The following is a 26,038-nucleotide window of genomic DNA, read 5'->3' as shown; positions in this document are numbered from 1 at the left end:
TATGTCTTAAGATATGACTGTGATCTCTTAGCTGGGGTATCATTTAAAGTCAGTTTTAGAATGAGTAGTTGACTGTTTCCTCCAATATAATAGATTTCTGTTTCCACTTTGGCACAGCCGAGTGAATTGATGCCCAAGCTGAAAGAATTAGGAGCCACCATGGATGGATTTCACCGTTCTTTTGAGTACATTCAGGACTATGTCAACATCTATGGCCTGAAGATTTGGCAGGAAGAAGTATCTCGTATTATAAATTATAATGTGGAGCAAGAGTGTAATAACTTCTTAAGAACAAAGGTATCTAATAAATTTTAACATTCTTGACTAAATTTGTTGTTTCTCATGTTTAAAGTACCTGTCTCCAGCCTCAGAAACACCAGTGAGAAAATGTATTTAAATAGTTACTGAGAAGCCACCAACTCGTCTTCTACAACAATGGCACCATTTTGCACTCCTACTGTCAGTATGTGAGGGTTCAGTTTTGCCACATCTGTGCATTTTTATAATACTTGCTGATAATCTTTTTTTTTAATTTGATATCATGGCCAGAAAAAATACAAATGAAATAATATCCCATTGTGTGGTTTTGATATGCTTTTCCCTAGTGGCTAAAGATGTTGAGCATCTTTGCATGTGCCTATTGCCTATTTCTTTAATTGGGTTAAAAACAAAAACACCGAATTCATTAGTGCCAGAGGTGAGAAGTTTCTTTTTAGTTGATCGTTAACAAGGCGCCACTCCGCAAGTTTTCATGTCGGGATCTGACCTGGTTCATGGTGCAGGTGACATTTTCAGAGAATTATCTCCCAGCCCCATGATGTTGTGGATTTTTAGATGACACTGATAGATACCAACTTAGGGGACAAAAAGTCTAAAGTTCCTGTTTGCTTTCTTCTCGCTTTCTTTTAGTCACTTGTCACAAGTGTTGGGGTTTTTGGATATAAGAAAATGTTACGTGTGACATTTCTGGGAGACTTTCTGGAAGTTTCCTCTTCCAGAGACCATTCTTCTCACTCTTCATGTAGTGCTGCCTGCGTAAACTTAGGTAGAGAAAGGACACCTGGGTTACCTTTCCTGGTATGCGAAGTCTTTGTGGTTTCTTTTTAGATTCAAGATTGGCAAAGTATGTACCAGTCCACTCACATCCCGATACCGAAGTTCGTCCCCGTGGACGAGTCTGTCACGTTCATCGGCCGGCTCTGCAGAGAGATCTTGCGGATCACAGACCCGAAGTAAGTGTATTTAGATTGTCCCAAGCCTTGCACCCCAGGGACATGCCCTTAACCCGGGCACTCTTCCTAACATATTGCTCACTTCCAGGCGTTTACTCATGAGACAGCCCTGCCATGACCCCCACTTAACAGCGGAAGTAATCGAGGCCCGGAAAAGCTTAGTCACTTGCCCAAGATCACACTGTTACTAAATGGTGGACCCAGAATACCTGGCAGGCCCTCTGCCCCCGAGCTCGCTCCTAAGCCCTGTGCCATTCTGGTTCAAAACCACAGCCTGCCTACCAGTCATGCTTACACCGCATTCAGCAGGAACTGGGTGAGAATCTTCTGCAATTGAAACTGTCCTTGAGAATACGTTAGGTGGGCACCAGAGCAGGGGCTGGCACGCTGCCTCTCAGTAAGTCCAGCTGAGCCAGTTTTCCTCCTTTTTCTTCATTTTAGCCTAGACAAAGCAGTTGGTACGAAGACCGACTGTGGTTCACGTCTCACGTCTCTTGCTTACCTCTGAACACATGCTCACTGAGTAGAATGGCTGTGGGACCTACCCAGCCAAAAAAGTTGAATTTGTATAAATCAAATGTTCTGTGACCTGGCTCCATTGTACCACCTTCTAATTCAGGCTCATTCCATCTCTCAAAATTTATGAAAGTTGACAACCAATGTAGAAACTTCTTTGAATTTCCAACAGTAATAAGAATGCTATCTCTGACTCATGGGCCAAAAGGATAAGTGACCCAACAAATTTTGTCATTCCTGCTTTCTTGGTACCCATGAGTTGAGTCACTGAAGTCTTCCCCCTGTTGATGACTTCCAGAGAGGATTATTAAGCGTGATTGAATCTCGTGTCATATACTGGTTTCATCATCAGAACCGGGGCTTCACTAGGGACACATTCACAGTGCCAGCACCGAGTGGCAGGGGAACACTTGGAAGGTAGAAGCTGTTCTGGACACCCATCTTGTGCCCTATATACTTCCAAATTGAACCTCCCTTGTTCCTGGGGCTCTTTTCTTTCCCAAGCCTCAGTCTGCTAAGGAAGCCTGGTGGTTTTGGGGATGTGGGGTGTGTCATCCGGGAGACTGGTGAAAATGCAGAGGCCAGCCTGCACCCCAGACCTGCTGAGGGAATCAGCTTCTGCAGGAGCGGAATCCGGGCACCTGTAGTTTGAATCACCTCTCCCAGTGACGCAAAGCCCTTCCTTGAGAATCATTGAAAGGGTGGTTAAGGGTGTAGCGTTGGAATCCGGCCTGTCTGAACCTCTGTTATCTAATCTATAAAATGAGGATCAAATGGCTTGTATTTTACAGAGCTTCTGTGAGAACAACATGAGATAACCCAGGGACAGGACTTAGCCCAGTAACTGACACATGATAAGTGCTCATAAATATTGTTGGCAACTGTTCTTGTCACACTCTTGAGTGCCAGAGGACCACTACATCTGCAAGTTTAAGGAACTGGGAAAAAAGAGCAAAGGGCTTTGTCACCTTGGTCTCAAAGGTTAGATAGAATGAAGTAAGCCAGACATAGAAAGACAAATTCTACGCATTTTCTTTCATATATGGAAGATAATATAGAGAATATTTTAAAAAGTGTTGATGCCATATTATTTGGTGTGTAGATAATTATGTTGTCTTCACTGAATTATACCCTCTACATAATAATAATTTTTCCTTCCCTACTTTATGATCCTTGTCTTGAATCCCACATTATGGCTATTAATGTCCCTGCTTTCAAGAAAAACAGTATGTTTGTATATGTGTATCATATTAACATATGAAGATGGTAAAATATTAAAAATTGTTAAATCTTTTTAAAAGATTTGGATTAAATGCTTCAAAAAATTCAAAAATAAGGTCAGGTTCAAGATAAAAAAAGTTGAAAAGATTGTATAGAATGCCAGGGTTCGTTCTTACCAGATGGAAATGACACAGGGCACCATGTCTAAAATGTAAAGAAAGGCCCCAGAGGAAGACAGCTGGGCTCTGAAGGCCTCCAGTCTAACCGCTGAACCCAGCCTGTGTTCCCAGCATGATTCCAGACCAGCAGCCCAACCCAGTGGAAATACACGATGCAAACCAACAATGTGGCTTAGGGTAGGAAAACGTGGCCTCACTGTCTTTGACCTTACTGGTCGCTTGGGTGGTTACCATGACGATATACTGGGTGAGCTAAGAAGACACAAATCAGGTAACTGTTGCTCTAGATATTTGATGTCCCAAATTCTGTTGGGTCCCACATCTCTTTAGGGTATGGAATCTGAGCTGCTTTGGGTTTGTTTCGGTTTTGTTCTAGAATGACGTGTCACGTAGACCAGCTGAACACTTGGTACGATATGAAAACTCATCAGGAAGTGACCAGCAGCCGCCTCTTCTCAGAAATCCAGACCACCCTGGGCACTTTCGGTCTGAATGGGTTAGACAGGCTTCTGTGCTTCATGATTGTGAAAGAGCTGCAGGTGAGGCTTTGGACACCCCTGCCTGTTCCCTGCGGCCTTGGGGGAGAGAAGAGAGTAGATCTGGTTCCACCATTTTAACTCACTGATTTCATGCTGTCTTAGGCTAATGTTGGGTAGGTAAGAATTGAAAATAAGCGAATTTCTCTGGCCAGCATAGCATGTTTATAGTTAGACTGTTTTTGTTAGTTTAAGCTTGGGAAGATAAAACTTCATTACAGCCAATAACTCCTTTGCAACCTAAAGTTGCTATGTCCCCTTTTGTCCTATCTATAGGCTGTATGACATAGGCCCCATCTCTGGTCTACAGAGCATTATAGCCAAGAGAAGTGTTTATTCATTGTACTCATTGCGTTTGGTTCTTTGATCATGCCTTCTTGTTTTTAGAATTTCCTGAGTATGTTTCAGAAAATTATCCTGAGAGACAGAACTGTTCAGGATACTTTAAAAACCCTCATGAATGCTGTCAGCCCCCTAAAAAGTATTGTAGGTAAGTGTCCTGAGACTAGTCTGGTGTGGAGTTAACACCGTAGCCTTTCAGAATTTACTAAATAAAAAACTATGTTTTAACCCTTCAGCAAATTCGAATAAAATTTATCTTTCCGCCATTGCCAAAACACAGAAGATTTGGACCGCTTATCTCGATGCTATAATGAAGGTACGTTGTGGGAGACAGGGTGATAATTGCTACTATATTTTTCAAATTACCATTTGCTTCTCTGACTTCATTGCCCAAAGAAACCTACTCTGCTTTCTTTTGTCAGGGAAACAACAATATTAGACTTTAGCACAATTCTGAATTCACTTGAGTCATCTTCCTTTCTGGGACTATTCTTCAATAGGATTTTTATGGGCCTGTTGGTTTCCTTTTTTTTGCTGAACAAAACCAGGTTTTGCAAAACCAGAAGTGCTCTTATACAAGGAAATAGAAATTTTCTTCCCTGAGTAATGCCAAGTGCATTTATTGCAAGGATCTGTTAATTTCTAGACAGAATTTCCAAGGAGCTGTTAGAAAGGAGATCTGTCTCTTCCCCCATATTGTATCTGCATTGATGTTAGAAAACTAGGTTCTTTGGAGCATAAATTATCCTTGCCCTGTGTCTCTGGAAATGAGTAGGAAAGACAAATGAGGGTGTACACTTGTTGGGTGGAAATCCAGTTTATTTTCTAATCCAGTCACCTTGCCTGCTTCTGCCCTGTGCCAGTAGACCCCAGAGACTCTCTGTGTCTTCTCTCTGTCCTCCTCTCATCGTCTGATGATATGCTACAGCCTGTTATGTCCAAGGCCTGGTCTGCTGCTGGAGAGTGAAATGAGGCAGTGCCTATGTCTTCAGAAAGCCTACTGACAGAGAAGGCTTCCTCATGAAAACTGGTTCGTGGTCAAAAGTGCTCATAACATGGGAAAGTCTAGAATGCTAAGGGAATTTGGAAACATTCTATTCTCTTGTTTCCAGTTATATACTGAAACAGTGCTGTTGATGTCTCAAAAATTCACGTATGCTCAGTAGGCTTTGTTGTTTAATATTGATTAGAAAGGCAAAGGCAAGGGCTGGCACTGTGGCGTAGCAAGTAAAAGCTGCCGCCTGCAATTAAATCGCCCTATGTGGCTAGCGGCTGCTGTCCTGGGCAGTGCAGCTCTAGAAAAGTCTTGGAGTGCAGGTGGTGAGCAGGTATCTCTACCAAGGCACTCAGAGGTGACATAAGTTTACCAACCTTTCCAGGCTGCTTGGCCTCCTGGTAGCTTATCCAAGCTTGAAGTGAGACAAAAGTAAAAAAATAGGCACTAAGTGAGACTCAGTATGCACTACGAACCATTTCTATTAAAGTGGCTTTATTCCTTTTCTGTTTCTTAAGTTTTATTTTATTTATTTAAAAGGTGGAGTTAGGTAGAGATAGAGATCCTCCATCTGCTGCTTCAATCCCCAGATGGCCACAACAGCCGGAGCTGGGTCAGCCCAAAGCCAGGAGCCAGGAGCTTCCTCTGGGTCCCCCAGGTGGGTGCAGGGATCCTAGGACTTGGGCCAGCCTCCACTGTTTTCCTAGGCACATTAGCAGGGAGCTGGATCAGGAGTGGAGCAGCGGCAGCTTAACCCATTATGCCACAACACTGGCCCAAAATTGACTTTATTTCTGTTTACATTCTTAACTGATGTTTTCATGAGAATTGTTTTTAAAGATTTATTTATTTGAAAGGCAGTTAGAGAGAGAGAGAGATCTACCATCCTCTGCTTCTTCCCAAATGGCCTCAATGACCAAGACTGGGCCAAGTGGATGCCAAGTAGCCCAGAGTTCCCATCTGGGTCTCCCACCTTGGTGGCAGGGGCCCAAGTACTTGGGCCATATTCTTCTGCCTTCCCAGACACATTAGCAGGGAGCTGTGTTGGAAGTGGAATAGCTGGGGCTCAAACCAGTGCTCCAATCTGGGATGCCAGTGTCACAGGCGATGACTTACCCCGGTGCACCATGGCACTGGCCCCATGAGATTCCTTGACCTGGTGTATCCTAGACGTAGAGCATTAAGCAAGGAAATAAATGAGGCAAATATGAGCTGTGAGAGACACTTTTAGTGACTTGAGAGAGCCTGCAATTTTCTTGGCTTGGTCCTATTCAAGTTTTAAACAATACTTTCCTGTAAATTCAAAGATTTCTTATTAATAAATAGTGTTAGTGATTGAAAAGTAGCCTTGTAGGAATAGTGGTTGAAAGTCACCCATCTGAGGTCGTTTCCTACTTTGAACTCTCACGAGCTCAGTTTATCCACATGACTTCTCTTAGAAAAGGCCACTGCGTTTTCTTTCCTGTGCCCCAACAAATCCGAGAAGAAATGTTCACTTCCACTGTACTGCTGCTGGCATTACAATACAGTCTTCCCCTTCCCCACTCCCCCCTTGCCAGTCTTTTAGGGATACCTTGCCTTGAATGGGAAAAAAGAAATTTAGTGGCACATCTGTGGGTGTTGTGCAACAGGTTAAGCTGCCATTCCAGATGCCCCCATTCTGTGTCTGAATATCTGGGATCCCACGTTCACCTCCAGCCCAGATTCCTGCAAACATGCACCCTGAGAGGCAGTAGGTGATGTCTCAAGTACTTACGTCTTGTAGCCCGTTTGGGAGACCCAGAGGGAGCTCTTGCTCCTGGTTTCAGGCTGGCCCAGCCTTGGCCGTGAGAAGCATTTGAGGAATGAACCAACAGATGGAAAATAAATCTGTCTCTATCTCTCTCTTTCAAATAAATAAACTCAAAACCAATAGAAGAAGTTTATTGGCACGAATGTACCATTGATCGTGTGGTGTCAACAAGTTTATAGGAGCAATCTGAACTCTTTCGAGCCTCACCCAAAAATCATTCCTATTACCCAGTAATCATTATCATTTCTGTTCCTCACTATGAAATTACCACGGTTTGCTGTGTCAGCATAACTCTCGCACAATTTCTATTGTAACGGATAATTTCATTTCATCACTGTTGGCTCCCATTTTTAGGTGTGTGTAAAAGCATTGTCCTGAGGTGGTGTCTGTACGCTTCACTAGATACCCAAAGGAGCATCCAAGGCACACAGAAAGGTTCAAGACTGGCATTGAGCCTGGTGTTAACACAAATGTGTCCCGTATGAGAAAGCCTAGCTCCAGTACCCAGCCCTGGCTCCTGGTCCCAGCATCCCAGTAATGCGCACCACAGGAGGCAGTGGTGATGTCCCAAGTAATTAGGGCCCTGCTTTCCACATGGGAGGCCTGGCTTGAGTTCCAGGGCCCCAGATTGACCCCAGCCTCGTCCTGATATTATGGATATTTGGGGAATGAACCACTGGATGGGAGTTCTTTGTTGCTCTGTCTCTTGTCTCTCGAATTAATTAATGAAAATAGAATAAAATATCTTAAAAAGCCAGAGGGCTAGGGGATTTTCATTGTAACAGGGGTCTTCTTGGAAGATGTTCTGTAAACTAGTTTGTAGTCCAGATAATTAATGATCTGTAGTCCTGAATGACATGGACAGATTTATGGTCCCCAAATCTGAGAATGCTAGTGACTTGAGAAAGTTCAGTGTAGAACGCCTAAAAGAAAGATGGGCTTCTCATAACAGCTATTAAACGTGGAGTGCTTATTCCCCACGAGAGAAAAGCTACAGCTTTGATAAAGTCGCCCCTCTGAGCCATGAACAACTGAACACTAGTGGATCACCTGGTAAATATTGTACTTCGGAGCCCCTCTGAGAAGCGTACAGGAACTATCCAGACATTGCTTGAAGCGTCTTCTGCGTCCCATCAGGCGAGGTGCTGGTCTTCGCTGTGCAGCCACTCCAGGAAATCCTTCCATTTTTCTGTAGATGTTGGCATCCTGCTGGTGGAAAATTGCCGTCTTTTGTTTGCCTGCCACCATCTGTCCGTTGGAAACGCTTTTGTGTGCTGCCTCTCGTTCGTTCTTCTTCCCAGGTCGGGCAGATGCAGATTCTGCGGCAGCAGATCGCCAATGAACTCCATTACTCCTGTCGGTTTGACTCCAAGCATCTGGCAGCGGCTCTGGAGAACCTCAATAAGTAAGTGGCGGCCTGGAAGCAGCCGTCCGTGGGCTTGGATGGCTCGGCTCCCAGGTGTCCTGGTTCCTTCAGTTCCTCGCTCTCCAGTTCTTCTGGGGTGAGAGGTCCTTGAACGTCCCAGGCCTCCTCTCCGTGGGTGTCAGATCTGGCATCAGAAGCCTCTTTCCGCAGAGTATCCCTTGTCCTCTCCCGGCCCCTCTCTGCCCTCTCCTCCCGTCAGTCGTCCCTCTTCCTTCCTCTCTCTCCTTCCCCGCCCCCTGCCCCCACCATGGATCCTTTTGTTCAGCCAACATACATTGATCACGTAACACGCACCACTGTGCTAGGTACTCAGATGGGTTTGGAAATGATCTCAAATCCACATCCAGCTTCCTAGGTTCTGTCCACTTCTGAGCACTGGTCATCCAGGGGGCAGCTGAGAGTGAGCGTTGATGACCGTAGTGCTATTGGGTACCCATCCTGAAGTGCACTTGGCTCTCCGCCTCACCAGCAGCCTGCCCGCATTTGAACCTCCTACAGAAGATAAATAATCGTGTTCCTAAGAGGTAGTGAAGCCAGTGCTTTGACAAAGTGGGTTTTGAAAACAGTTTAGTCAATTTTTTTTAAAGATTTATTTTATTTATTTGAAAGTCAGAGTTACAGAGAGGCAGAGGCGGGGGGGGTGGGTCTTCCATCTGATGGTTCACTCCCCAGATGACTGCCACAGCCAGAATTGCACCAGTCCAAAGAAAGGAGATTCCTCCGGGTCTTCCATGGAGGTGCAGAGGCCCAAGGACTTGGGCCATCTTCCACTGCTTTCCCAGGCCATAGCCGAGAGCTGGATTGGAAGAGAAGCCAGGACTCGAACCGGTGCCCACCTGGGATGCTGGCACTGCAAGCAGCAGCTTTAACCGCTACGCCGCAGCTCAGCCTCTAGTCAGTTCTTGAAGATTTGAATTATGAGAGTACTTGATTAAGTTTGACTCCAAAAGATAAAGTATGTCCAGGTCGTTTTTTCCACTAGACGGATCGATTCCTCATTTGGTGGATGGGAGCCCGAGGCCCGGGAAGATCGCCTCACTGCTCAGCGTTAGCTGTTGTGTAGATCCAGTTCACTGCTGGTGTTCAGCACTGCTTTCTTCCTGCACTTAGGGCGCTCCTGGCGGACATCGAAGCCCATTATCAGGACCCCTCGCTTCCGTACCCCAAAGAAGATAACACGCTCCTCTATGAAATCACCGCCTATCTGGAGGCAGCTGGCATTCACAACCCACTGAATAAGGTGAGCGAGCCACATAGCGTGGCGTAGTGGGCCGCAGTGTCCGGCAGGAGGCAGTCTGGCCCAGGAGACAGATCACGGTGCCACAGTTACCAGGAGAACCTGGGTCCACACACCAATGCCTGCGTTCCTTCCAGTGCCCTGCCCTTACGGAGCCTTGATCACGCCTTCTCTGCTGGGCTTGGGACTGTGAGGACCAAGAGTCAATGAAGGCTTCTACGGAAGTGGGAAGTGCTGTATGGCTGCCAGAGTAGTCTGGGTGTGTCTGGGGTTTGGTGTCTGGGATGCAGCTGCATGGGAGCTGGGAGCTGTTTTAGCCAGGCAAGTGTCCTCTTGTGACTGACAGTCATCGCCTGAGCGGTTTTCCATAAATTGGTGCCAGATCTCATTTGGTGGCAGAATCTCTCCTGAATTGGCATAAGACTGTTTGTACTCATTATTTGTCCTACTTAGTGCAGCTATTCTTATGTTTTGATACAGAAATACTGATGACCTTGATTGCCAAGTGTTACTCCTACCCTAGATTACCTTTCTAGAATCTGTAAGGTTTGAAACTCTGAAATGCATATTATCTCTAGGGTTTTAGGTAGACTATGAAGTCAAATGGGAGCCAACATCTGTTGAATATTCTCTACATATCAAGCATGGATTACCCCCCTAACCTTGGATTATCTCACTTAATCTTACAACTCTGAAATCAGCACTTTTTAGGTGAGGAACCAGAGACTCAGGGAGGTAAACGACTCCCCCGAGGCTCCATGCTCGGGAGTGGGGGCCAGGCCCCCTGGCCTGTCTCCTCGAGGGGTCTGCCATGGCCGTGAAGGCCCCTTCTGCACTTCCCGCAGGGTACCTGGGTGGGGGACTGCTCAGTGGCAGTGCACAGGGGAAACCAGATGACGAAGGAGGATTCCTCCTTTCCACGTGGGCGCTGCCGCTCCTGCTCCGTGCGTCTTTGCCTTTCCTCTCTCATCTTCTTCCTCCCTCCAGCTCTGCCTCGGTCTTTATTTTGCTCCAACTCCGACTCTTCATCACTCCCCCATGTCATGTATTAATGACATGAATGGGATTGAGGAAAAATCACTGCTGATTTTAAGCAAAATTGTTCTCCGTGGAGGGGCCGATAATGATACCCTGGGTGTGTGATTCAGCTCACTGCAGGTGTTTGTCAGGTTTGGGTCAGACGAGGGACGTTAAATAAAACTCTAAAGGCAGCAAATTAGTGGAACCCTGCAAGTTGTAAGTAGTCTGAACAAATTGAAGCTTTTCATTTGAATGTGTGCCTCTATTACTGTGTAATGTAAAGAAACCATCCATTTCTCTGCTTTCTCTTTGCAGATATACATAACAACAAAGCGCTTGCCCTATTTCCCAGTTGTCAACTTTCTATTTCTGATCGCTCAGTTGCCAAAACTTCAGTACAGCAAAAATCTAGGTACTGTATGACGTTTACCTTCTGCAATAAATAACAGTAGAACAGCATCTAATACATAGTTCTTTTTTTTTTAACTTTTATTTAATGAATATTAATTTCCAAAGTACAGCTTGTGGATTACAATGGCTTCCCCCTCCCATAATACATAGTTGTTGGTACAGAATATGAATAGGAGATGGGTTCTTAGTTAAATGCATATTTATGAAGTCCATGTCTTTGTGTCTGAAACCTGACGCCCAATGCCCCTTTATGAAATGTAGTAGACACCAGTTTAAAATCGACCACGTCCACTTGTCCAAGGATTAATTACCCAGTGTGCAGAATCTGCGGGACCCTTGCTTTGCCTCCCTTCTTTAATGTTTGAGCAGTTGATTATGTTGTGAAGGAAACATTTTGGGGTAGGATTCTATTCAACAAGCGTCAAATGTGTACTGTGATATGAAGAATACAGCATAGTCATAGAAATAGGCTAATACAGGAATATCTGCTATTTTAATATATAGGTGAGTACATGTCAAAATACAAACACTACATACCAAAGGTTTTCAATTTATTTGTCCTTTCAAGGAATATAACCCTTGTTTTTTTTGTTTTTTTTTTTGTTTGTTTGTTTTTTTTGTCATTGGTCAGTTTATTTTGAGCATTTTTATTTAATCTCAGCTACTTCCTCTGTCTGCATAATTGTATCCAACTAAGTAGAAAGTTTTAGAATTCGTTGTAGATTTTAATTAATTTTAAATGCATTAAAAGAATATTTCTGCAAATGTAATCATGTTATTTCTTAACCAGAGATTCTAAAGTACTTTTCTTCCTTAAAGTATTTCCCTCCCTATTTTATAAGCTTTCTTCAGATAAAAATATAGAATCTCTCTGATGTTTTCATTCTCTGATTCAAAAGTACTCATTGGTCCCAGACGTCGCTCCCATGGCAGTACCTGTTCCTGCCCCAGGGTGCAGAGTGTGGTGCCCACCGTGCATCCTTACCACTGGGGAAGAGGGAACACGTCTGTGTTTGGATTCCGGCTTCACCACTGTGAGCCTTGGTGACTTCCATCACCTTACAGTGCTCCACACAGAGTGAATGCTCACCAGGTGCTAACTCCCTTCTGTGTGGGGATCAAATCAGTGTGAAAGGCCATCCCACAACTCAAGGTTCTCAAGACAGAGATTGTATTCGTTCTCTGTTGTCCATGTGTTACTTATAAATGTGATTCTTTATCATTGTCATTACACAATGAATCTTATTTTCATTTAAGATTTACTGTTCACTGTTATTCTAAAGAACTAGCTCTTTATTATTCATATAGTGAGGATCTGGTACCTTGATTATACAACTGCTTATGTCGCTGTTACATAGAATTCCCAGAACTGTAAGCAAAACAAAACAGAAACTTTAAATAGCCCAGGAAAGTATCTCTGACTATCTTTTGTTTTTATGAATTAGACTGATGGGTTAATACAGGAATCAAACTAAAGGAAAATAGGACTAAGGAAGGAACATCAGTGTGTGTTCTAAAAATATTCCATCTTGTGAGCATCGTTCTTTTTTTGTTTCCCAAAGAAACTTTTTTATTTAAGGAATACAAATTTTATAGGTACAACTTTAGGAATATACTGGTTCTTCCCACCATACCCACCCTCCCACCCCTCCCCCTCCTCCCTCTCCCATTCCCAGTCTCCATTAAGACTCATATTCAATTAACTTTATACACAGAAGACCAACTCTGTACTAAGTAAAGATTTCAACAAATTGCGCACACACACAAAACTGAGAAATAGTTTTACAGTTAACCTTCATAATAGAACTCATTGAGGACAGAAGTCCTGCATGGAAAGTTGGTGCACAGTGACTCCTGTTGTTAATTTAACAATTAACACTCTTACGTATGGCATCAGCAACCACCCAAGGCCCTTGTCATGAGCTACCTAGGCTATGGAAGCCTTTTGAATCCACAAACTATGTCAGTATTTAGACAAGGCCATAAGCAAAGTGGAAGTTCTCTCTGCCCTTCAGAGAAAAGTACATCCTTCTTTGATGGCCACTGCTTTCCACTGGGGTCTCACTCACAGAGATCCTTCATGTAGAACATTTTTTGCCACACTGTCTTGGCTTTCCATGTCTGGAATGCTCTCATGGGCTTTTCAGCCAGACCAGGATGCCTTAAGGGCTGATTCTGAGGTGAGCGTTGTTCTTAAGACAATTAAATGTGCCTTTGCAGAAAGACTTTTTGAGTGTTTTCTTTAGAGGAAGCTTCTGTTGTTGACATCATGTTTGTTTTCCCTGGACAGGATAATTTCTTCATATTGACTACTGTTAGAATATGTTTCCATGTACTTTTCTTACATGGTAGGTCAGCATTGCCAGGGTCCAAGAAAGGTGATTGATTGTAACTTATTTAGGCATCTCTAGTTTAACAGATTTCCCAGCCTTCCCAAGAACCCAAATGGAGGGCTCTGTCTGATCAGTTGAACTTTTTAAGAAACTGCCAGCCCTTTGTCCACAGTGGTTATACCCCTTACACTCCCACCAACAGAGACTGTATGTATACTCCATATCCTCGCCAGCATTTGATGGTGTCACTTTTAAAACTGTATCCATTCTGATGGTAGAGTGGTGTGGTATCTCGTGATAGTTTTAGTTCGCCTCCCTCCATGGTTAGTGATGTTGAACACTTTGTCGTGTGCTTGTTGGCATTCCCTGTTGCCCTCTCTGTCTGCATCTGGTATGGTCTTTTGCTTGTCTTTAAATTGAATTGTTCATCTTTTAATCACAGCATGGGAGTAATTCATTGATGATGATACAGTTACTTTGTCAGATACGTATATTGTGACTATTTTCTCACAATCTGTATTTACCTGTTCACTCTTACTGATGACTTTTTTTTTTTTTTTTTTTTTTTTAAAGATTCAGTTATTTGTTAGAGAGGGGCACAGAGAGAGCTCTTCCACCTGCTGGTTCACACCCCAAATGACCACAACAGCCAAGGCTGGGCCAGGCTGAAGCCAGGAGCTTCATCCAAGTCTCTCATGTGGATGAAAGGGGCCCATGCACCTGGGCCACCTTCAGCTGCTTTTCCCGGGCCATTAGCAGGGAGCTGGATCAAAAGTGGAGCAGGGGCTGGTGCTTTGGTATAGTGGGTATAGCCGCTGCCTGCAGTGCAGGCATCCTATATGGTTCAAGTCCCAGCTGTTCCACTTCTGATCCAGCTCTCTGCTACTGCGTGGGAAAGCAGTGGAAAATGGCCCAAGTACTTGGCCCCTGCACCCCCGTGGGAGACTCAGAAGAAGCACCTGGCTTTGGATCGGCACAGCTCTGACCATTGTGTCCATCTGGGTAGTGAACCAGCAGATGGAAGACCTCTCTCTCTCTCTCTGCCTCTGCCTCTAACTCTCTGCTTTTCAAATAAATAAATATACATATATATTTATATTTTTTTTAAAGTGGAGTAGGCAGCACATGAACTGGCGCCCATGTGTGATGTCAGTGTCACAGGGGGCTGCTTTACCCACTGTACCACAACACCTGCCCCATTGCTGGCAACATTAATGAGTAGATTTTTTAATGTTGATGATGTCCAACTAAGCCATTTTTTTTCCTTCAAAATTAGTCTTTCCTGTGTCTTATCTAAGAAATCTTTGCCTACTCCAAGGGCATAAACATACTCCTTTAGGTCTTTTTCTAGAAGCTTTATTTCACACCAAGGTCTGGGGTCCTTCTCAACTTACTTCTTGTGTATGGCATGAGAGTGGGTGGTCAAGGTTCATTTTTCCCCTGTGAAACAATTTTGGCACTGTTTGTTCAGAAGATTTCTCTTCGTCTGTTAAATTATCTGGCATGTTTGTGGAAATTTTGTTGATCATACAAGAATAAAACTATTTCTAGTCTCTATTCTGTTCCATTGATCTGTTTATCTACCTCTATGCCAATACTTAGTCTTGATTACCGTAACTTGTTGGTGAGCCTTGAAATTAGGCAGTGTAAGACTTCCAGCTTTGTTGGTTTTCAGCATTGTGTTTCCTCGTGAAAACCCTAGGCTCTTTCTCTTACTTTCCAGAGAATCATGCAGGTAGAAGGTGAGAGACCCCAGATTCTGGCAGAACTCCTTAGTGAGAAAGCCGGCTTCAGCACTCACTCACTCCATAACTTTGCACCTCCCACCCTGCTGGCTTCTGCAGGCTGTTTGCTTGTGTAATGCTCACCATTGTGTGCGGAGAGACTTGTGACTTACTTTATCCTGCACTTCAGTTGTTCTTACACGGAACAGTAGTTCAGGTATCTAGGATGTCATGCTGTCATTAACAGGGGATTTTTATTTTTCCCTTACATTTACCTAAATCTTCAGAAAGCTTCAGCAATCGCATGCAGTCATTGTGGGATGCAGAACAGGCAGCAATGATGATGGGGAAAGTTGGAGGCCGCCTTGTTGTTTTGAATCCCCGGAAGCACTAGACTGCGCCGCCCACCTGTAGGCAATGCACAGTGGTCCTTGCCTGCCAGGTTGTCCCCAGCAGGTGACAACGACGTGGCCCCGAACATTTCGCCACTCACGAGAGTCGTCGTGGGTGGGTGTCGCCCGAGTCCTTCACCTGGCGCTGTGATCTCTCCCCTCGCAGGAATGGTCTGCCGCAAGCCCGCCGACCCCGTCGATTGGCCGCCGCTCGTCCTGGGGCTGCTCACCCTGCTGAAGCAGTTTCACTCCCGCTACACGGAGCAGTTCCTGGCGCTGATCGGCCAGTTCATCCGCTCCACAGTGGAGCAATGCACAAGGTACAGATGACCCCGCAGGGATAAACGGAACTTAAGTCACAAAAGTTTGCCTACCCAAGTCCTCTTAAGTATGTCCCTGGCAGAGATGGGCAATGGCCGTGTGCCCTTCTGGGGAGAGTGAGTCGGGGCACGTCCCCTCGTTTGGGACCCTTGAAGATGCACCTGTCCTCGGTCCCCCAGCCAGAGGTGTCCCTTTGGGTGCATTCGCGTCTGTACCAGCTTCCCTGCTGTCCAGCTGTGAAGGCAGCAGAAGCTGGTCCAAGTACTGGGGTCCCAGCCACCCCCATGGGAGACCTGGGTGGCCCAGCCCTGGCCATTGTGGCCACTGGGGGAGTGAACCGGTGGGTGGAAGATCTCTCCCTGTCTTTCTGTGTGTCTCCTCTCTCTGTAACTCTGCCTTTCAAATAAATCTTAATTGGCCTCCCTCCAAGTACACTGAATCAGCTCGGAGACATCCCTGACAGGGAGTCAGCCTCTCTGGAACATTCCCTGATCAGACGCTTGCTACCACTTAAGGCAATGCAGTACACCAGTAGAGTGGTTTCATTGGAAAGGTCTCTCTTTGAAAAAAAAATTTATTTATTTGAAAGAGTGAAAGGGAAAGACAGAGAAATCTTCCATCCAGGGGTTCATTCCCCAGATGGCTGCAATAGCCAGAGCTGGGCCTGTCCAGAGCCAGGAGCTTCTTCCAGGTCTCTTTCATGAGTGCAGGGGCCCAAGGACTTGGGCCATCTTGTGCTGCTTTCTCAGGCTCATTAGCAGGGAGCTGGATCAGAAGCGGAGCAGCCAGGACTTGAACTGTTGCCCATATGGGATGCCGGCACTGCGGCTGGTAGCTTTACCTGCTACGCCAAAGCACTGGCCCCAGGAAGGTCTGTCTGTCTGTCTGTCTGTCTCTCTGTCTGTTGGAAAGAGATTTCCACAAGTGCTCGCATTAGCCAAGGCTGGGCCAGGCTGCAGCCAGGAGCCTAGAACTCAATGCAAGTCTCCCACATTGGAGGCAGGGGTCCAAGTACTGGAGCAAGACTGCTGCCTCCCAGAGCGCACATGAGCAGGCAGCTGGAGTCGGAGAGTGGAGCAGCCTGGGCTCCAACCCGGCGCTTCAGTTAGGGATGCAGGCGTCCCAAGCAGCATCTTAGCTGCCGAGCCAGGCACCCACCCCCCATTAGGAAGTTCCCGATGTGGTGATTAGAAACCCACATCTCTGAACATGTCAGCTGGTGAGCTTTTTTTCTACCCTCTGAAATTACACAGGAGAAAACGTGGCCTCACTTATCGGTGGTATCGCTCCAGTCCCTGAGTCGGCGCTTGCCTTGGATCTTCCCTGCCTTAGCTGCGTCCCTTCCTCCTGCTCCTGCTGTTTGGTAGCTCAGAGACGTTCCATAGGAGAGCTTCCCTGGGTATTCCAGTCTGTTACTGGCCATGTAAAACGTGGCTTCCTGAGCCAAATACAGCCCTCCCCTTAGAGTGGGGAGGTTGTCTTGTTTTGTTTTGTTTAAAGATTTTATTTATTTATTTGACAGATATAGTTAGACAGTGAGAGAGAGACAGACAGAAAGGTCTTCCTTCTGTTGGTTCACTCCCCAAATGGCCTCCATGGCCGGCGCTGCGCTGATCCGAAGCCAGGAGCCAGGTGCTTCTCCTGGTCTCCCATGGGGTGCAGGGCCCAAGCACTTGGGCCATCCTCCACTGCCTTCCCGGGCCACAGCAGAGAGCTGGCCTGGAAGAGGAGCAGCCGGGACTAGTACCTGGCACCCACATGGGATGCCAGCGCCGCAGGCGGAGGATTAACCAAGTGAGCCACAGCGCCGGCCCCAGACTGGGGAGTTATCACGGGCGCTCTCCTGGGCCCTCCGTGAGTGGCGGTGCGCCCGGGATTGCAGTAGTAGAATCTGGGACTCCATTGCGTGTGGTGGCTCATACCGCCTTTGCATTCCTTTCAATCCTCACGTCTCCCCACGAGCTGCAGTCAGGCCAGTTCCTCCACATCTGAGTTAATGAGCAGTAAACAAACATCGGATGTTTTTCTAGAATGTATGGTCAGACTCATTTCAAAAAGTAGATTTCTTTTAAAAACTTGAAGAAAGAGGGCTTGAAGGAGGGAGAGATCTCACGAATGAAGTTCTAGCCGTCACACAATGAGGCTGCGGGGAAGGTGCAGTGGGCCCCTGAACACCTGGTGCGTGGGCACAGGCCCGTGGAGAGCCAGTGGCCTTCCTCCCCTGGCGCCAGGCACCAGTGAGGGACAGCTGAACTGTCCCAGGAGCGGTCGTGCGTGAGCGCTCTCACAAGCAGCCAGTCTGCAGAGAAGAGGTCGGCAGATCATTCCCATGAGGTTCGCTCATGAGCAAATGCGTGGGATATACTGTTAACACCTAAAAACTCCTCTGGTAGAATACCGAGAGCGGAAGCTCTGTACGGAATCTGTGGTGTGCTTTGTACAAGGGCACTTCACAAAGTTTGAGGAAAATGGAATGACAAATAAGTTTATTTTGGTGTAACAACATTTTGCTCTCTGGGAGGGAGGGTTGGGGGAAGGTTGGTTAGCAGGTACTAAGTTCATGGTTAGCAGTAGGGAGTGTCTGGTGTCGTGTTGCACAGTAGGGCAGCGGTAGATCATGATGATACACTGCATGTTCCTCTAAAAAAAAACACAAGAAAGGAGTTTGAGTGTTTCCCCCTCAAGAAATGCTAAATATGTGGGTAGATAGATTGGACATTAAGCAATGTATACGTGGTATCCCATATAAGTCTGTACAGTTCTTACAATCAGTTAAACATTTTTTGAAATCCATGCCTAATTCATAATACACATTTGTCATGAACATTTTGAAGAGGCCCCAACCCCCCCCCATAGGCCTAGATTATACTTGGTGGGAAGCTGGCACGCAAGCGAGCAGGGCGTGAAGAGGCTGGGAGGACGGGCTCCGCGAAGGGCTGTGCCAGGGCAGGCAGGGAGGCCTCCACAGAGGCAGCAGTGGCTGAGTGGGACAGGAAAACCGGCGGCAAGTGCGCCCCCAGGTCAGGTGCAGAGCCTGCAGGGCTAGGGCAGGGACCGCTGGGGGTTGCACTGGGAGGCATGGCCGGGGAGCAGAGGGAGAGGAGGCCGCAGGGCTAGGGTGTGCGGTCCCTGGTAAGGCAGAGGGGGCTGCCGAGAATTGGCCCTGCAGGGCAGGCCCCCGGAGGCCTGTGAGCAGGAAGCACGAGGGGTTCTGGACCCCGTCTGCTCACTGTCCCATGTGCAGTCTGCATGTGGACTTTGACCGAGGGCCTGAGGTGTAGCAGGCAGGGCCTGGATGCGCACCGTCCTCTCTTGCAGCCAGAAGATCCCAGAGATGCCTGCCGAGGTCGTGGGTGCCCTGCTCTTCCTGGAGGACTACGTCCGCTACACAAAGCTGCCCAGACGGGTAAGTGAGAAGACGCTGAAGGGCAGTCCGGAATGGCCATGGCCGGCTTGGAAGCCGCAAGTCACAGCAGTGGCCCTGGGGCACCCGCTGGGTGCCTTCTGCGGCCGCTCCGCCAGGCCAGGTGCTTTGCCAGAGGCCGGCTCTACCACAGCTTCCCGCCCGCTCCTCTCACACATCACACACCTCCCCCGTCTCAGGCCAGGGAAGGGCAGGACTCCAGCTGGGAGACGTCTCTCAGGGCCAAGGTCAGGAATCGGCCACACGCGGTTTGTTCTTTCTCTGCGAGGACCTGGTTCCTACAGTGAGTTTGCGTGTTCACGCCACAGCTATTCCCATGCAGCCACGGTTTGTGCAAGGAAAGACTGCGTTTTGCCTAAGAGATTCTTTCCTTTTCCTTTATCACTAGTAGTTCTACTTTTTTACCTGAAAGTGAAAGATTGATACTAAAATACAAGAGATGCTGAAAAAAATCATTTCTCATTTTTAAAAATTAGTAGGTTAAGGATTAAAGGTAGGGCCGGCGCCGTGGCTCAATAGGCTAATCCTCCACCTTGCGGCGCCGGCACACCGGGTTCTAGTCCCGGTTGGGGCGCCGGATTCTGTCCCGGTTGCCCCTCTTCCAGGCCAGCTCTCTGCTATGGCCAGGGAGTGCAGTGGAGGATGGCCCAGGTGCTTGGGCCCTGCACCCCATGGGAGACCAGGAAAAGCACCTGGATCCTGGCTCCTGCCATCGGATCAGCGCGGTGCGCCGGCTGCAGCGGCGGCCATTGGAGGGTGATCCAACGGCAAAGGAAGACCTTTCTCTCTCTGTCTCTCTCTCTCACTGTCCACTCTGCCTGTCAAAAAATAAAAAAAAATAAAAAAAAAAAAAGATTAAAGGTAGTTTTTCTTAATATATATAATGAAAGCCAGAGGTGGCCTTTTTTTTTTTTTTTTTAAGATTTATTTACTTATTTGAAAAGCAGAGTTTCAGAGAGGCAGAGGCAGAGAGAGGGGTTTCCCATCAACTGTTCACACCCCGGATGGCCACAGCACAGTGTCCTGAGCTGTGCCGATCCAAAGCCAGGAGCCAGGAGCTTCTTCACTTCCAGGTCTCCCAGGCAGGTGCAGGGGCCCAAGGACTTGGGCCATCCTCTGCTGCTTTCCCAGGCCATAGCAGAGAGCTGGATCGGAAGTGGAGCAGCCAGGACTCGAACCGGCGCCCATGAGATGTCGGCACTGCAGGCAGCAGCTTTACCCGCTATGCCACAGCGCTGGCCCCAAGGATGACCTTTTAAAAATTAACTAGTAAAGCCAGCGCCACGGCTCACTAGGCTAATCCTCCGCCTTGCGGCACCAGCACCCCGGGTTCTAGTCCCGGTCAGGGCACTGGATTCTGTCCCGGTTGCCCCTCTTCCAGGCCAGCTCTCTGCTGTGGCCCAGGAGTGCAGTGGAGGATGGCCCAAGTGCTTGGGCCCTGCACCCCATGGGAGACCAGGAGAAGCACCTGGCTCCTGCCATCGGATCAGCGCGGTGCGCCGGCCGCAGCGTGCTGGCCGCGGCAGCCATTGGAGGGTGAACCAACAGCAAAAGGAAAACCTTTCTCTCTGTCTCTCTCACTGTCCACTCTGCCTGTCAAAAAAAAAAAAAAAAAATTTAACTGGTAGTGGCATTCTCCTGAAAGGCAAGGCTGTAAAAGTGGTAAGATGGTATCTTGCTGCTACTTTTGCTGTCCAGGAGCAAGATAATAAAATAAGAAGTGAAACTAAAATGCATATTAGGATGAAGACAAACTACACATTATTTATTGAAGATGTCACTGTATTCCTTGAACATCCAATAGAATGATATGAACAAGCTGGTTACAGAATAAATGTGTAAAGTACACTAATAACCAATTTAAAATATAATATGTAAAAGGTTCCATTCACAGAAATAGCAGTGAAAGGGGCCGGTGTTGTGGTGTAGCCCGTAAAGCCACCACCTGCAATGCTGGCACCCCATATGGGTGCTGATTTGTGTCCCAGCTGCTCCACTTCTGACCCAGCTCCCTGCTGATGGCCTGGGAAAAGTAGCAGAGGATGGTCCAAATGCTTGGGCCCCTGCTCCCCGTGAGGGAGACATGGTGGCTTCTGGCTATTGCAGCCATCTGGGGAGTGAATCTCTCTCTTGGTCTCTCCTTCTTTCAGATAAATGAATAAATCTTCAAAAAAAAAAAAAACTGAAATGATACAGTTGAGGATAATTGAATAACCTCTAAAAGGATTATGAAAAACAATTTAGAAAAAATACAATTTTTTTTTTTTAAACAGGCAGAGTGGACAGAGAGAGACAGAGAGAAAGGTCTTCCTTTGCCGTTGGTTCACCCTCCAATGGCCGCCGCGGCCGGCGCACTGCGGCCGGCGCACCGCACTGATTCCATGGCAGGAGCCAGGAGTCAGGTGCTTTTCCTGGTCTCCCATGGGGTGCAGGGCCCAAGCACCTGGGCCATCCTCCACTGCACTCCCTGGCCACAGCAGAGGGCTGGCCTGGAAGAGGGGCAACCGGGACAGAATCCAGCGCCCTGACCGGGACTAGAACCCGGTGCGCCGGCGCCACTAGGCGGAGGATTAGCCTAGTGAGCCGTGGCGCCGGCAAAAAAATACAATTTTGAAACATGAAAGCTGAATGAGAAAACGTTTGACTATTATAGCAATGTCATTTTTCTAATTTATAGATTTACTGCAAAACCCACAAATTTTTAACTTAAATTTTTTTTAATTTCATAAGACTTGGGCTAGAATAAGCCTTTTAAAGATAATAAAACATCTTGTAAAACTACAAAAATAAAGTGTGGTACTGATAGGAAACTCAGTGGTAGCATCAATGGATAGGAATATATGGCCTAGAAACAAATTTTGGGCATGCAATCATATAAAAGGAAAAACAGCATCCAAAACTCCCTCAGAAGGGAATATTAGTCCATAGTGCTGAGACAGTCACTTCATTTTGTGCTTAAAAAATAGCAAGGTAGGGGCTGGCATTGTGGCACAGCCAGTTAAAACACTGCTTACAATGTCAACAACCCCTGTGAAAGCGCCAGTTCAAGTCCCGGCTGCTCCACCTCAGAACCACTTCCTGCTAATGTACTTGGGCAGGGAGCAGAAGATAGGCCAGTGCTTGAGCCCCTGCCACCTAAGTGGTAGGTCAGGATGGAATTTCTGGCTCCTGGCTTCAGCCTGGCCCACACCTGGCTATTGTAGCCATTTGGGGAGTGAACCAGTGATTGGAAGATCTCACTTTTTGTCTCTCCCTCTGTTGCTTTGCCTTTCAAGTAAATCTTTAAAAAAAGAAAAAGCTAGTTAATCCTTTGTATCATCCTTGTTATCAAAATAAGTTATTGCTAGACATGAAATATGAAGCAAATAAATCAGAAATTTTAGATGGCATGGTATTGCCTCTTATAAACCCCCAGGCATAATACCAAAGGAAGAAACTGTAAACAAACTTAGAAATACCGAAGGCAACCAAAAACATTATCAAATGTATCTTAATTTAAAAAAAAGACAAAATGGAAAACATTTAAAAAGGACCGGTGTCTTTGATTTACAATGTGTTTCTCCAGTTCCATAGGAAAAAGACTACTAAACCCGTAAAGGAAGAATAATCGGGCAAAGGATGTTAACAGGCAATTTGCAGGACAAGAAACAAAATGCTGGGCCCCAGTGCTTGTAGGGTTTGGAGAAATGGGATTTCTCAAGGCTGTTTAATTGGAGTGTAAATTGGCTTGGCCTTTGGGAACAGTAATTTAGCTCTCCCTATTTTTTTTTTTTTTTTTTTTTTTTTTTTTTTTTTTTGACAGGCAGAGTGGACAGTGAGAGAGAGAGACAGAGAGAAAGGTCTTCCTTTTGCCGTTGGTTCACCCTCCAATGGCTGCCACGGCCAGCGCGCTGGGGCAGCGCACCCGCTGATCCGATGGCAGGAGCCAGGAGCCAGGTGCTTTTCCTGGTCTCCCATGCGGGTGCAGGGCCCAAGCACCTGGGCCATCCTCCACTGCACTCCCTGGCCACAGCAGAGAGCTGGCCTGGAAGAGGGGCAACCGGGACAGAATCCGGCGCCCCGACCGGGACTAGAACCCGGTGTGCCGGCGCCGCTAGGCGGAGGATTAGCCTAGTGAGCCACGGCGCCGGCCAGCTCTCCCTATTTTAAAAAAAGTTTTGTAATATGCTCACTCTGAGTCCTGCTTTTCCACCTCAAGGGGTTTACCTCCCGGATATACGTGCAGAAGTTCACCAAGACAGATGTGCAAGGATGCACGTAATGTAAGACCTGGTGGAGGCGAAGGACCCTAGATCAGACGACCCGTTTTTGTGTGGGATAGTGTGCATGACGTGGAAGAATGCAAAGCTGTTTTCATTTTCCTGAAGGGATTATCGTGAGATGTTACTTCTTTTTCATGCTCTCTACAGTAGCTTGATTCCCTGTGACTAGCAGGTGACATTTAGAACATACTCAGCTCCAGCACTTGGAAATCGCCCAGTGCTACATCTGACCCCGCCCCCAAACCCGTTGCAGCCTTCTCAGAACTCTGAAGGATGTGTAGGAACGTGTTTCTCGCCGTCCTGCCCTTCCCCCTCTGGCCTCAGTGTCGCCCTGGGCCCCGCCCACAGCCACTTCCAAGTAGGTTATATGATCTAACCCCACCTGGTAGTACTTCCCAGAGGCATAACCCCCCTAGATCAGAATGCCTCTACAAGCTCAGGAGCTCACGTTTGGGGCAGGGAACGCTATATACCCACCCTCAAGTTCACAGTGCCAGAGGACACGAGAAACAGCAAGTGGCTATTTCAGGTGCAGTCCCCCCATGTGAGTCCAGCTCTTCCCTGTAATCCATCCTGCTCCAAAGGATATCGTTTCATGAATTTCCATATGGAAAATCTTGAACTTGGTTCTACTTTAACGCTGTGAATTACTCTTGTTTTTCAGGTTGCTGAAGCACATGTGCCTAATTTCATTTTTGATGAATTCAGAACAGTCCTATAACTTTTTTCTCCTATTTCTTCAATGAAAGGATCATCCCAAAATCTTCCCACCATCACTAAAATGAATTTGGAAATGAAAAAAACCTCAACAGTTCATATAACTGCGTATTTTCCCTCCACTGTGGGAAACATCAGCCATTCTGGGTAAGATGTATCTCACAGCACTAGTTAATATGATTAATACTGTTTAAATAATGGTATTCTATACAATTTATATCATGTAGAAGCAGAACACATTTTTGTACTGCCTCTTATAAATGCTGAATGTAACTGTTATGTATAAATCCATTTAGTTTTATGTTCTAAAGAACTATTTGTGCAACTCCAGATTTTCAGTAAAATAGAATTGACAGTACCCAAAGTCGTCCTTCTGCTTTTGATTAAAAACTATATATTCACTCTTTCAAAACCCTGTTGGGAAGGTAAGAGATGGCCCTGCAAGGTACTATGGCCCACCCATGATAGCCTGGTAGGCACCTGGAGACAGCTAGAATAGTACAAATGTAGTGACCACAATCTGTGTCCCAAGTGCCACAGAAGTTTCTTGATGTCCAAGGTTCACCGCGCTCTAACAAAACTAGGTATTCCTTAACCTCAGCTGCTCGTTCCAGCCTACCTTTCTCTGCACCTCCTGAGCCCTGCCCCGAGGCCCTAAATCCATATTGGTACCCATAGCTTCATGTTCCCCTTTTCTGGTGGCTGTTAACCACTTAGCTTGTACCTCCATCAAAATCCCAACTCATGTCTGCGTAAAAATTACCCCAAAAAGGAAGCTACCATCCTACTGCAGCTACACGAACATCAAAAACTTGAATGACACCAGAGAAATATTTCAGCCCTGAATCTATAGCTGGCAGTGCCCTTCTCTGGAGAGAACAAGTGAAAAAGCAAAAGCAAAACTGGATCTGAAAAGTGCTTGCCAATCATTTAGCAAGTTGTAGGGTAAGAAGCATTGGTTTATAGTCAAGGCAAAGTTTTTTTCTAGTTCTGCAACCAGCTCAACCTTGTCCCAAGCCCGCCTCCTGGCATCTTTGTACAGGGAGAACTAAGTAATCCAGGTTTTTTTGTTTTCTGGGAAGTTACTTCTTCTGTCAGAAAGCCTCAAATCCTGAGATGCATAGAAGGAGAAGGGGGGAAACCCTCCAGGCTTTGTTTCATTGTCACAGTGGGAAAGGTGTTAATGGAGTCAGTGGAGCAGAAGGCAGCCTCACCGTCCAGCTGTGGCGGGGCACGGAGGCCCAGGGCACTCGGTCTCGCCCCGTGAGGCTGGTTCAGGAAACAGCCAATCAGAAATGCCATGCTCTTCTCCATCCATGTGAAGCGAGGACAAAGTCGGCTGCTAAAAGGAAGCTCTAAGGCAGTTTTTAATCAGAAAGCAGAAGTTTGAGATTAGAGGTAAATCTCATGAAAGCAAAAGAATGGTTAAACAAGACAAAGTGACACTTGAAACTGATTTTCCTACTGATTTGACCAGTGAAATATTTTCTCCGTTAAAGGAGAAAAGTGGAAATTTTTATTCTAAAAGCTTTACAAGTCATTTTAGCCTTAACTGTTATTAGCTGAAATGTTTAGTTTTCTTTCAAGGGTAGTAATTTACATTAATGATATCTGGGAATTTACTAAAATCTTACAGTACCCTTTGAATGTCCTTAATCTCTTCAGATTTACTGTAGATAAACTCAGCAAATTCTGATTTTAAGATCGTCTGCCAGGTATCCCAAGTGCTTACTCACTCACCGTTTCTGAAATAAAGCACCCTGGCTTATTAGTGTTACGCAGTGGAACTGTAAAAGCCCTCGAATGATTTCCCTACAGGAGTGTGGAAACTGAGATTACATCACTAGAGAAGGCAGCGAGAGGCGCTTCCCCAGAGTGAGTTACTTGACGGAACAGGCTTCACTTTTCTTTCCATCGTCATGAAACCACGTAAACAAGTCCACAACAAGAAACAAAAAG

The 26,038-nt window shown here is 46.5% G+C and overlaps 1 protein-coding gene across 2 annotated transcripts in view; it reads left to right on the top strand.

Annotated features, from left to right (window-relative positions):
* The window catches only part of WASHC5 (WASH complex subunit 5), a 73,949-nt gene extending 49,512 nt beyond the window's left edge, over positions 1–24,437 (top strand). For both annotated transcript variants that reach the window (XM_070075481.1, XM_002710540.6), the window contains 11 exons: positions 118–297; positions 1,108–1,232; positions 3,525–3,687; positions 4,072–4,174; positions 4,263–4,342; positions 8,114–8,217; positions 9,349–9,478; positions 10,811–10,907; positions 15,522–15,675; positions 18,995–19,082; positions 24,027–24,437. In XM_070075481.1, the coding sequence (XP_069931582.1) occupies positions 118–297; positions 1,108–1,232; positions 3,525–3,687; positions 4,072–4,174; positions 4,263–4,342; positions 8,114–8,217; positions 9,349–9,478; positions 10,811–10,907; positions 15,522–15,675; positions 18,995–19,082; positions 24,027–24,083 (1,281 nt within the window). In that variant the 3' untranslated portion in view covers positions 24,084–24,437. The remainder of the gene's footprint in view (positions 1–117; positions 298–1,107; positions 1,233–3,524; positions 3,688–4,071; positions 4,175–4,262; positions 4,343–8,113; positions 8,218–9,348; positions 9,479–10,810; positions 10,908–15,521; positions 15,676–18,994; positions 19,083–24,026) is intronic.
* The last annotated feature ends 1,601 nt before the right edge of the window (positions 24,438–26,038 follow it).

Source organism: Oryctolagus cuniculus, chromosome 6 (genome assembly GCF_051225735.1).
Source record: "Oryctolagus cuniculus isolate XC-2025 breed Fujian yellow rabbit chromosome 6, ASM5122573v1, whole genome shotgun sequence".
Taxonomy (NCBI): domain Eukaryota; kingdom Metazoa; phylum Chordata; class Mammalia; order Lagomorpha; family Leporidae; genus Oryctolagus; species Oryctolagus cuniculus.
Note: the sequence above shows the minus strand (reverse complement) of the source record. Positions and strands in the feature narration are given on the sequence as shown.